The sequence below is a fragment of the Sarcophilus harrisii genome, chromosome 2 (assembly GCF_902635505.1).
Source record: "Sarcophilus harrisii chromosome 2, mSarHar1.11, whole genome shotgun sequence".
NCBI classification, from domain to species: domain Eukaryota; kingdom Metazoa; phylum Chordata; class Mammalia; order Dasyuromorphia; family Dasyuridae; genus Sarcophilus; species Sarcophilus harrisii.
In genome coordinates this window covers 588058567-588072431 of record NC_045427.1, presented here as the reverse complement: position 1 = coordinate 588072431, position 13865 = coordinate 588058567, and the positions used below count along the sequence as shown (strand labels likewise).

Sequence of the window (13865 nt, the reverse complement as noted above, 5' to 3'; positions counted from 1 at the left end):
AACTTTTGGGGCAAGAATTTTGTTTTTAATATAAACAGATAAGATATATATTTTCAATAGGATTTGGACAGGTTGGAATGAAATCACTTGTGGCCTAGAGTTGAGGACTTGGATTTCTTTGTTAATAGTGTAGAGTGATTTATAAATAACATCTCATTTGATTAAAATCATAAAGAAGCAGAGAAAGATCATTTATTTATTAAAAACTAAAGAATTATGAATGGAAATTAATATCATTTCAAGAACAAGAGATCGATTGCCTTACTGGAAAGATCAGAGCTGAGATATAAGGGATATTTCCCATAATTTCCATATACATATTTTATGGCCAAAGAGGGTAAAAATTAAGAAAATAAGAAATCCAATAAGCACTTGGACACTGAAATATGTTTAGAAATAAAACAATTTAATAAAAAATATTAGGGGAAATAGTGAGAAAAAAGCAGCAAGGTATCTTTAGGGGAAAAGGAACTTTAAAAGAGGTCAAATCAAATAGTAGGGAATCAGAATAGCTGCTCCTGTTAGAATTATGACTATCAGAAGCAGACTGCTGAGAAGGCTTTAGTTGAATGGTTTCTGACTGACACAAGAGAAGCGATGTCATTGGCTAACAGGTATTGCCCTTCATCACCATCTAGAGTTGGAGAAAGGTGAAGTTTTTCATAATTTTTTCTCTTACCACTTCTTGCTTGAGAAGGAAGAGAAGAGGCTTCACAACTACTGGGATATACTGGTGAGTGTTCTGAACCTGAACTGTATTGCTATGAGCTATAGTTTGATTTAACAACAAAAGATTTGGGAGAGTTCGAAACTGGCAGGTCTAGTCTAGTCTGATCTATAAATCCAGACAGAGATAGCAGTTTGATGAGCTTGGGATTTGCATGGCTTAAAGAGAACTGATATTCACATTAAGAGCTAACATTTTCTAAATGTTCGTTTAAGGGTGATGATTAATTAAAGGAACTTATGGAGGTTTTGCTCAAGCAATTGGCAGGGAAATAATTTCACATGGTACAGATGTTCCTGAATGAACTAGTAACAATGAAATCTGCAGTTTAGACTTCTGGATTATTCTAAACACATGGATTTTTCTCACCCATGTATTTCCAATCCAGTTGCTCATAAGTATGTGCCCACTCTTGCCACAGTTATTGAGTGCATTGGTAGGAGACTGTGTTCTAGGTTTATATTTATTTATCATTTTTATAATTTATGTATTTACTTTAACATATTAATATCCACAATACTATTTTTTTATTATTAAGTAAATGGCTATGTTTAAGATATAAACGTATCATTATTGTGAGTGGCTGATTGTACAGACAGAAAACATATAGGCTGGAAGCTCAAGAGCAAATAATAAGCAGGATAAGTATATTTATGCAGCATAGGCTTACCCCAAGACCACCAAGGAGTGGTAATCACTTCTTGGAATTCAGACTTGCTGATTTGTGAAAAGGCTGGAGAATCATGGCAAACACAGAGATAAATGAAGTATCTCACAGGCCTAGCTGAAAGATGTGGTGAAGACATTAAAACCCCATTGGATAGGGCTTCAGTGTAATATGCTGTCTGGTGTGACACTGTTGGGAAGTAGAGAAATGGAGCCTTATCCCAGTGGGACAGGAACTCTATCTGAGACAGAGACTAATTAAGTAGTAATCTATAAAAGTTAGTAAAGACAGTGATGAGAACAATAGATCACACATTGTATGAAGAGCTTGATAATCCTTGTTGAACTAGAAATGAAAGGGGAAAAGTTGGCTAGACAGAATAATAAAGAATTTCTAAATTGGAAGAAGCCTCAGAGACTAACTAGTTTATCTCTTCATCCAGTGTTGAAAGTGCTTTTATAATACCCCTGACAGATGATCATCCATTTTTTCCTTAAATACTTTAATAATAAATAACTCACTCCCTTACAAGGTAGAATTGTTCACATGTTGCAAAAGTTTTTTTTTTTTTAATATTGAGCTGAAATCTTTCTAAATGTCCTTATGGGGAAAGTTCTATCCCTTTTAGAAAATGTCTAATTTCTCTTATACATGACAGCCTTCCAAATAGTTGGAGAAATGTTTTGTCTTAATTTTCTTTTGTCCAGGCTAAACATCTCTAGTTCCTGATATAATATTTTCCATACCCCTCTCTATCCAGGTCAAAATAATTTAATCTGAAATTTTGAGATTCATGGCACCAAAGGACCTCCAAGACTTACAAAAATATTAAGTCCAGAGACAGCAAAGTAAATGGATTACATTCTAACTTTCAAGTCAGCAATGGAACAGAGATATAGAGTAAAAATCTATGATGTAGAAAAATCCAATTAAAATCTCAAATAACTAATAACTGAGCTCTGTATTGTCCCTGAGGAATAAGGAAAACTGGTCAACAAAATCCACTGTATATTCTAATTTCTAAACGATGACATACTACAACCTTATGTAAAGTGAATAATAAGACAATTTAGTGATGTTTAGTGACATGATTTGAAAGATACAAAATTATATGGAATTATATCAGAATTATGTAAATGTCTACAGTAATTGTTTTAATATTAATTTCATTCACCAATGAGCATACCTGAGGCCAGCCAAGAATTCCATAACAGCATTGTAGTTGCCCATATTCCAGCAGCATTTTGCAATGTGTACTAAATATGAGAAGACTTCCCGTTTTTCTTCCATGGTACCTGCTGTGAGTATCAGCCACGTCACCCAAGAACTCACCTTATAAAAATAATAAGGTAGAAAAAGCTGAAGTCATATCTTAAATAATATTTAAACATAAATGTTTATACTAAGAACATTCATTTAAATATTTTCAAAAAGGCAGAATATTGTGTGTAGTAAGAACACTAGGTTCTAGTCCTGGCTCTGCCCCTTATTAATTGTATGTTCGCAGTCACATTACCTAAGCTTTCTGTGCTTTTATTTATTTACTTTACCTTTGAAATTAGGGTATTGGACCACTGGACTAAGGAACTCTGAAAGTCTTTTTCATTGTAAGTCAAATTAAGTCACAAATATAATGTTGATTTCAGTATATTTAAGTTCTTCATTATAAAAGCTGTATTATGCTCTTCAATATACACACTCAATTATTTACACTTTGAAATTTTCCAGCTCTCTCCTTAATTTACTATACAAAAGTCACTCACAAAAAATTCAATAAAAATCCTTCTCTGACCAATCTCAAGTTTGGATATTATCTCCTATGACAATGTGGCCCTTCTTTCACAGTGAGGAGAAACTATCTGTAATCACTGGATCTTTGAAGTATTGTTTTTCAATTCTTTAACATTTTTATTTAAAGTTTGGAGTTCCAAATTCCATCCCTCTCTCTGAGACAGTGAGCAATAAGAGTAAACATATACAATTATTTAAAACATTTTCATATTAATCATTTTGCATAAAAAGACTAGAATAAAAGAAAAAAGTGAAAAATAGCATGCTTCAGTTTGTATACAAATATCAGTTTTTTCTCTAGATGAGGATATTATGTTTCATCATTAATCCTTTGGGATTATCTTGGATCACTGTATTACTGAGAAGAGCTAAACTGTTCATAGTTTTTCACTGAATAATATTGCTATTACTGTCTACAACATCCTCCTTGTTCTGTTTACTTTACTGTACATCAATTCATGTAAGTCTTTCCAGATTTTTCTGAAGTTATCCTGCATGTTATTTCTTATAACACAATAATACTCCATTACAACTGTATACCACAGCTTGTTTAGCCATTCCCTAATTGATAGTTAGCCCCTGATTTCCCATTCTTAGCCAACACAAAAAAAGAGGTACCATAAACTTTTTGTATAAATAGTCCTTTCCCCTTTTTTGGATGTCTTTGGAATAGACATCTAGCAGTGGTATTGCTAAATCAAAGGATATGCATAGTTTTATAGCTCTTTGGGCAAAGTTCCAAATTTCTTTCTGTAGAATGGCAGAATTTTGGTTGTGTGAAATATTTGGGTACCTAGTGAAGACTAGTAAATGATAAATCGCTAAGGAAATGAGAAAAGAGCAGAGATTATAACTAGTGCCAGGAAATATTTGGTTATTTATTCTATTTCAATTTTGTATTTCATCTCAGCTCTGCCAATGGGTTGAAATTATGCTAGCAGTAATTTTTCTAGTGGCAAAGAATTGGAAACTGAACGGATGATCATCATTTGGGGAATGGCTGAATTAGTTATGGTACATGAATATAATGGAATATTATTGTTCTATAAGAAATGATGAATAGGCTGCTTTCAGAAAAGCCTGGAAAGACCTACATGAACAAATGCTGAGTGAAATGAGCAGAATCAGAAGAACATTGTAGCAAGATAATAGGATGATCAAATGTAATGGACTTGGCTCTTCTCAGTAATGTGGTAATCTAAGACAACTTCACCGGGATAGAAAATGCCATCTGCATCCAAAGAGAGAACTGTGGAAACTGAATGTGGGTCAAAGCACAGTATTTTCACCTTTTTTTGTCTGTTTACCTTTTCTTTCTCATGTTTTTTTTTTCTCTTTTGGTCTGATTTTTCTTATACAACATGTAAAATACATACATATTTTAAAAAGGATTGCACACATTTAACCTATATTGGATTGCTTGCTGTCTTAGGGAGAGTGGAGAAAAAATATGGAACACCAAGTCTTACAAAAATGAATGTTGAAAACCATTTCAACTAATTCCCTAGACTTCAATAGTCTTCCAATAAATCCATTTGTTGCTTTTGGACTAAATAAGTATATGTTTAGTAATGCCCCTTCTGCTCAAAACTCAAGTAAACCTAGAACTTTTTAAAACAACATTTAAGATATGATTTGATGCCATCTATTTCTTTAGGCTTACCTCATAATACCCACTTTCCATATCACATATACTTTATTCAAATGGGATTTAACAACCATCATGTTTATAAGCTCTCACATAATTTTATGTACTATGAATGTTTCTCCTACCCTTCTTAGGTGGTAATGTCTTATACATTTTTTAAAGGTCTACATTAAATTCCATCTCTAACACCAAACCTTCACAGAGCTTCATAATTTATAATGACCTTTCCTCTCATATCTTACATAGCACATAGCATGGTTATACTAATCTGATTCACTTATGTATTATTTTGTCTATCATATCTCTTTATATATTCCCCAAGGGGATGACCCATGGACTGCAAATTTTGAGATATCCCACTTATATATAAGGCTTGGCAGGGAAGGGTTTCAGCATGAAGCCAGAACTAAACTAATTTATGGACAACCCATGAAATCTGGAAGGAAAGAACAAGAATGGAGATGGAAATAGAAAGTAATGGCTCCAGGGTATCTATGCATGTATCTGGCCTCTGCACTGGACTGAGAAATTTAAGTGGTCTGTTTCAATCCTGTGTCAATTTTATTTGTATATAAAGAAGGATTAGAGGCTAAATCCATAAAGTCGAGGTATTCAAATTCTCATGAACAGCTAGCACTTCCTTCTCCATATAACAATAGGAGAGTGAAGATCCTGGAACTGAGTTGTTTTACTTAACTATTTTACTTTATTACAAGAAGTTTCTCATGAAAGTGAGAGTAACCTACAAATAATTATAATGTAAAAACAAAACAAAAAATAGAACTTTGGAGGAAAAAAAAAGAAAGAACCTAACCCTTCTTTCAGAGAGGACAAGTTTCTCCAGGACATAACCTGATTTGCACATTTGGATTCATAGCTGAAGGGTCCCCTTAGTGGAGAGGGATAAGGCACACATTACCCTATATCCCTAGGCTGTTCAGTCACTCTTTGTATTGTTACACATATATTGCTAAACAAAACACTTATAAGCATGCAGTGACAAGACTTTTGCAAGCAATAATACAACCATTAGTATATGTATATGTATATTCATTTAGTTACTATTTGTTGGAATCTTCATGTTGATACCTACTCGGTGTGTGGGAAAAATGGTCCAGTGAAACTGAAATAGTGGCAGAAACGATAGTCACAGACTCATCTGGTTTCTACCTCACCTCCCTGACATACTAATTTTATATATGAGTATAGTAAAATGGGGCCCCAATAAATAGAGTAACAAACTTAAACTCAAACACCTAATATCAACAGTGAATCCTAGTGATTCTTTTTACTCTTCATTCAGATTTCTTTCCAGAATACTAGGTTGCCTCATCTTCTCCTTAACTAAAACTAATAAAAAATTAGTCACTTTGGGAAGTGCAATGACTGGTTCTTCAGGATACTTGGCTGCCAATGATTACATTGCTACTCAAGTGAAACAGCATGAATATGGCCTGACAGTAATATAACCTGGTGAGGCTTTACATAATTTCTATGAGGAACTGACTTGCATGAAAGGATAAGAATTAAGTGTGCTGTTAGTAGTTCATGGCTAAATGTTGATCATGCATCCAGATTTAATTCCTATCAGTTAAATCATTTCCCATATACTTTCCCACAATGTTAGTAAAAAATAGCTATACTGTATTTCACATGGAAACCTAATTTAAACCAACTGTTGTTCCATTTTAGAGTGTGACTCCCTAGGGCCTTGGTTTTGTCACTGTGTAAACACTGTTATCAAAAAAAAAAAATTTTTTTTAAAGTGATCTCTTTTCAGACCTTGTTTTTTTCCCTGTCTGTACCAAGTATTCATGATTTTATAGACATCAAATGATAAAAACTTAAAGTATAATTTTTGTAGACAATGTGTTCAATTCTTAGAAAGCCAAAACAGTAATTATCAAAACAACTGCTAAATGTGAAAAGAATGATTAGCTATATTTAAAAAATAGGAAAAGGGATGAACATATTGCTAACTCCAGAAGGTTTTTCAGAGTTCTAAATAATTGAATTTAAACAAAAGGGCTTTAAATTTCAACACAGGGAAGAGAGAAAATTGCCTATATATTTCTACCATGCAAAATACTATAGGGTGACAGTTCTTACCTACGGTTTGTGAACTGGTTTTTTAATAACCATTTTGATAATTGAATTTTGAAATGAATAGTGTCCTCTGTAATCCTATTTATTTGATACTGGATCTTCCTAATCCTTACCATTATTCCTGCCCCTGGCAAGTATTTCCTAAATCTCTTGCCATTATAGGTTCTTGGAATCATTGAGAGCCAAAATTAAATTAATATCTATAGCTAGTCAAGGTGTGTTAATATATTCCTATTAGTCAATCTGTACTTCCCTATTGCTACCTACAGAGGTGATGTACTACTGTATATCATATTAACAATATTTTTGTTAATTTTTTAAAAGAGTCCTTAACAAAATGGATAGAAAGAATACTTTAGTTGGAAACACTGCCTGTATAAAAAGAAGAGATTTGTTACTATATTAGTACAAGTACTAAATTTGATATAATTCAATTGCATGCACATGGTCATATTAACTAAAATAAGATGAGGTGTTGGAATGTCTGAATCTATGGCATGGAATATTATATATATATATATATATATGTGTGTGTGTGTGTGTGTGTGAATTAAAAGAAAATGATAAAACTTTATTAGCTTTTTGTGGTTTGCAAACAACTATAAGGAACAATAGTGTTATAATCACAAAAATGGAGCATCTAGCTTTTTGTGGTTTGCAAACAACTATAAGGAACAATAGTGTTATAATCACAAAAATGGAGCATCTTTTAGTTGTATGTATTCAAACAAAAGCTTCAAGTTTATTTAAACGATTTAAAGAAAATGGAAAGTAAACTAACAGTGAAGAAACTTTTGCTGCCAAGTGTTGGTTGGGTTGATGTAGCTTTGGCCTCAATTACATAATGTTAAATTTATCAGAGAGGCAGCCAATGGAGATGAGGACATACCAAATAAATATACTAACTGAAGAAAATAATTGAAGGTAGATGCACTGATCAACTAATTTTTAATGTGGGCAGAACAGCCTTATTCTGAAAAGGTTTGCCTTCTAGATCTTAAATTTTCTTTTCTTTTGATGTCATATTAATTTTTAATTTTCTTAAATTTTATTTTATTTAAAATTTTTTCATTATTAATTTTCATGGAGAAATTAGGATCTCCACTGGAATAATATAAACAGTTCACAGGATTTATTATTTGCATCAACTGGGACTCAGCTATGTGCAGCACTTTAAAATCTGACAGGTATTTTTTAACTTTATTAGTTCATTTAATCTTTAAAAACAACCCTGGGAGGTAGGTGCTATTACTAACTCCATTTTTCAGATAGGGAACTGAGATACAGGTTAAGTGATATGCTCGGGGTCACACAATAAATAAGATTCTGTGTCCAAATCTGATCTTTCTGACTCCAAGTCTAGCACTCTATCACAGAGTCACTTAGTTGTCCCATGGACTAGAGAAGGGTAAGAGCCAGATTTATTCCTCTACATTGTGTGGCTCTATCCCCTACTGCAGGTTAGCTCAATTCAAGGATTGTGTAGTAACTTCTATACGGGGTCCAAAAATCTTAGTTCAAGAATATCTAGGAAATTCTCCACTGGTTTAAGAACTTGTTGCCCAGGAGAGTCAGACAAGGGCATCCTCCATCACTCAATCTGTGCTGCTGGTTGAGGAACTCCATACCCTCCATTACTGCTTCTGCTACTTTGGTAGGATCAAAGATTTGCTTCTTTCTTGTGACAAGAGGTTCTTAAAGGGTTGTGAAAAGTAGAGTCTATGTGTAAAGAATAATTTTGTTTCTCCATGTCTTGCTGTCATTCATTTGGTCTTTATTTTATATAGCTCTTCCTTTTAAAAGCTAGTTGCTCAAGGTATATGCCCTGTAAATCACCATGGCTCTCTTAAATAGAAGTTTTCTATAGTTTCCAGAATATTCATCCCTCTTTTTAGATTATGTCCCCTTTTCTTCCTTATCAAAATGATTCCAATTTTGTATTTTCAAAATTTCATTCTTGGAAGTTTTCAACCTATTTGGGGCTAAATTCCTCAAGAGAACTTTAATCTGTTGCAAAAATTCTGAACTTGGGGTTGGAACTTTTTTTTTTATTATAACTGAATTTCAAGATAATTGGGTTCTTTTTAATCTTAAATATTTTAATAATGGCTTTTTATTTTCACTATACCTACAGAGATAGTTTTCAAACATTAACCCTTTTAAAACCTTGTGTTCCAAATTTTTCTCCCTCCCTTCTTTTCCACCCTCTCCTAGACAGCAAGTAATCCAATATAGGTTAAACATGTGCAATTCTTTTAAACATATTTCCACATTAAGTATTTTATTTTATGTATATAAAACATGTTCTGAGAAGGGGTGCATAGAAGTCACCAGACAGCCAAAGGAATTATTGGCAAAAATGACTGGTTGATTGGATCTCTTCTATCCTTTCTTTTATCTCTCATGTTTCCTGAAGTTATGTGCTTAGTATGGGATGTTATATACATTCTGGGAACCCATAAGTTTGTACTAGAAGTGTCCTATCAACTATACTTAGTCCTTTGCCTGGGATTCATGTTTGCCCTCGGCACAGAAAACAGTGGTTAGGTACTAGGCAGAAATACTTGCTGTAGGTATCTATATTGTTAAAATGTAATTAATAAAGAGCAATTTAGCATTTAGTGCTAAACACTATTCATGACAAGTTTTTGACATTTCTTCATATAGTCTATTTCATATATATAATTTAAAATATTATCTTACTCTTTGAAATTTTTGAATATTAGCATATCCCCCCCCCAAATCTTTTCTTAGTAATAAGCAATTTGTACTTTCTTAATCTATGTGGAAACTTAGAATCAGTGAGTCTCAAAAGACAGAGAACCCTTCCTGTCCTTTGTTGCTTGACTATTGGAGAAGCAAGCTATCAGTCAAAATAAATTAGGAAATAAACACTTATTATATGTCCAGAATAGCCATGAAAAGAAAAGAAGGTCTTGTTTTCTTGTAGAACTTGCAGTAAATGAAAAAAGACAATAAGTAGATAAGTTTCACATGCTGAAACACATATATAGTTGTGGCTAAATAAAACACATGTTTTTTGACATATGTTACATAAATCCAGACCAGAAATTGGACTAAAGAGAATGACAGATCCTGAGGTATAAAAAATTAGGAAAGGCTTATTCAGAGAGATGAATTTTTAATCATATTAAAAAAAGAAACTTCTTGTAAGCATGTGGAACAATGATAATAGGTCTCAATTGCATTCATTTGTTGTTGTTCAGTCATTTCAATTGTGACCATCTCTTTGTGAAAGCATTTGTCGTTTTCTCTGGCAAAGATACTGAAATTGGGAAAAGATATCTTTCTTGGGAAAGATACTAAAAACTGAGAAAAATTTTTTACATCCAAGGCTTCTGATAAGTCCTCACTTCTAAAATATAGAGAGATCTGACTCAAATTTTTAAGAAAAAAACAATTCTCCAACTGATAAGTAGTCAAAGGATATGAATAGACAATTTTCAAACAGAGAAATTAAAACCATTTTTAGTCATATGAAAAAATGCTCTAAATCACTATTGTTTAGAGAAATACAAATTAAGACAACTGTGAGGTAACACTACATACTACTCTCAGATTGGCTAAGGATGACAGGAAAAAATAATGATAAATGTTGGAGGGGATGTGGGAAAACTAGGATACTAATACATTGCTGGTAGAGTTGTGAATTGATCCAATCATTCTGGAGAGCAATTTGGAACTATGCCCAACGAAAGGGCTATCAAACTGTGCATACCCTCTGATCCAGCAGTGTTTCTACTGGGCTTGTGTCCCAATGACTTCATAAAAAAGTGAAAAGGACCAACACATGGAAAAATGTTTGCGACAGCCCTTTTTGTAGTGACAAGGAACTGAAAACTGAATGGATGCCTATTGATTGAAGAATGGCTGAATAAATTGTGGTATATGAATGTTATGGAATATTATTGTTCTGTAGGAAATGATCAGTAGGATAGGATGAGTCTGGAGAAACTTACATGACTTGGTACTGAGTGAAGTGAGTAGAACCAAGAGAACACAGTACACAGCAACAACAAGATTATGTGATGATCAACTCGGATGGATGTGACTCTTTTCAACAGTGAGATGATTCAGACTAATTCCAATAGACTTGTGATGAAGAGAGCCATCTGCATCCAAAAAGAGGACTCGGGGGACTGAATGTGGATCACAACATAGTTTTTTCACCTTTTTTGTTGTTATTTGTGTGCTTTTTTCTCATTTTTTTCTTTTTGGTCTGATTTTTCTTGGGCAGCATGATAAATGTGAAAATATGGAAATATGTATGGAAGAATTGCACATATTTTACCTATGTTGGATTATTTGTTGTCTAGGGGAGAGAGGGAGAGAGAGAAGAGGGAAAAGTTGGAGCACAAGGTTTTGCAAGGCTGAATGTTAAAAACTATCGTTGCATATATTTTGAAAATAAAAAGCTATTACTAGGGGGGAAAAAAGAAACCTGCTCTCCCAAAATCTATGATGACTGCACCAGTTTGGTTAGTTTTTCTCTCCTCCTACATCACAAATTCTAATTTGATCACTTTTCCCTAAGGTTACCTTGGTTTGCAAAACCAAGAACTTTCTCTTTTTCAGAAAATTAAGTAGAAAAGGATTTCTCCTCATTGGATCTTCTATCTTTTGAAGGATGAAATTATCATTAAGGAAAATAAAAATAATATATTGGCTGCTCTGCTTTTGGCAGAGTCATCCAGCAGATGTTGAGATAATTGAAGTCTTCCAACACTATTAAAGCATGCCCCTATGCCAGGTTCTGATCTGTTTCCTGAACTCATTTATTTCTTTTCTGTTGGGTGGTCTGTAATATAGTCTGATTATAATATCACTTCTGTTTCTGCTCCTCAATGCTCTATTCCACTCTTTGGTGCCTGGATTTCCTTAAATGAAAATATCTTCTTAATATAGATTTGGAATCTGTTTCACCTTTAATCTAGCCCGTTCCTTTTGAGTCAGAAATAAGGTATTATCATTTATTAAAAGCCTTCCATGTATGCCATAGATGAATAGTACAATATAAATTTTTTAATCTTTAGAAGTCAGAAATCTCCAAACAAAATAATAAAACTTCATTGTAAAGGTCTGACTATCTAGCTTCTTGAGCCACTGTTCAATTGTTCCATATTAGAAATAGATTGCCTAATGCAAAGGTAATAAACTTAAAAGAAAATAAACTTCCTGGCTCACACTTTCCTTAAACTAGACAGATATCTTTTGCTTATTTGTTTATTTAAACTTCTATTGGGCACTAAGCTAGAAGGGGCTAATTTCCAAAAGTAGCAGGATGAAAAATTAAGATTTGTCATGGAAAATATAATTTTTAGAATTAATTTTGTATTGAAAACATAGCTTAAATATTTTGGCCACATAATGAGAAGACTGGAGTTACTAAAAAAGACCTTGATGTTGGGAAAGATTTAAGGCAAAAGGAGAAGGGGATGGTAGAAGATGAGATGAACAGATAAGAGTCATGGAAGCAATGAACATGAGTCTGAACAGATTTTGGGAGATAGTGAAACACAGAAGAGCCTGGTATGTTATGATCCCTGGGAAACCAAAGAATGGGACATGACCAAATGACTGACAACAAATGAGAGCTTCATATTTTTCACATATTCATTATTCTGATTTATTTCTATTGTGATCCATGAAAAAGAAAATTGAGAAAATATGAAAACCTATAAATTAAATTAAAACTTAACTAAAAAGGAAAAAACCCTATCTATGTTTATAAAAATGGGGAAAGACTTTAAAAGTATATTCAGGAATTATTTTTTAAAGCATAACTGGCATATGAGAAACACAAATGTATAGAAACATGCCCTCTCGTGAATAATCACCTTTTCCAAATATTCATAACACTTACACAACATATGCTGTATAATCCTACTTATTTTGGGTAACCATCACTTATTAAACACTATTTATGTTCTAACAAACTAGGCACTGGGGATATATATATATATATATCCCCAGTGCCTAGTTTGTGTGTGTGTGTGTGTGTGTATGTATATATATATACACATATACACACATACATACATACACAAAATGATACCTGAAATCTCAGTGATTTCCAAGTAAGAAATTAATTAAGTAAAATCTTAGGTGAGATTTGGACTTCTTTAAAATATTTGGACACGTTTCAGTTTATTTTATGATAGTGCCCAGATGGCTCATTTTACTTGACTTGGAAGGAAAAAAAGAACCTTAGAAAGAACACTTACCATTTTAAATCTGATTAAATTCTATGCCAAACAAGGACTGGAAACACTACGATGTTTGTACAAACAATCTTTTAAAAAGTATTTTGCAAATCTACTAAAATGTTCTGGAAAACTTCTAAAATACAAAATAGCACTACTTAGAGGTCATGTCTTGATTCCTTGAATATTATTTTCAGTGATAATGGCCAGATATTCCAAATTGTGTCTTGCAACTTTAGGTAGCATAAACTTTTGAAAGCTTGACTTTGAAAATAAATACCTGTATGCCTCTCTCATCTCTTCACTTCACATCACTCAGCTTTCTTCCCTTATCACTTTCTGCTTGAATTCTATCTAAGAGGAAAAGGTGGCTTTTTTGCTTGCTGAGATGAACTTCTGTACAGGTAACCTTGATCCCGTCTTTCCTAGTAGACTGTCCTTCTTAACATCCTCATTTTCACTCTAATCTTCCATTTCTCTATACTTGGCTGTTCCCCACTGCCTCCAAATACACTTAAGTTTCCTTCATCCTTAAAAAAAACATTCATCTCTTGATCCTAACATTTCTGTTAATTATTATCAGTGTACAACTCATTATTTTAAGAGCTGTAGTCTGTACAGATTTATCCAATTAGTCTTTTGATTCAGTCCTGACTCATTAGGAAAACTCTGCCTTCTTTTGCTGCTGAAATTCACTGTAAT

The 13865-nt window shown here is 33.1% G+C and overlaps 1 protein-coding gene across 1 annotated transcript in view; it reads right to left on the bottom strand.

Moving 5' to 3' along the window:
- LOC100917022 (1-phosphatidylinositol 4,5-bisphosphate phosphodiesterase epsilon-1) overlaps positions 1 to 13865 on the bottom strand; it is a 204035-nt gene that overhangs the window by 116896 nt on the left and 73274 nt on the right. The window contains 1 exon segment of the mRNA XM_023495065.2: positions 2581 to 2726. Within this exon segment, the coding sequence (XP_023350833.1) occupies positions 2581 to 2726 (146 nt within the window).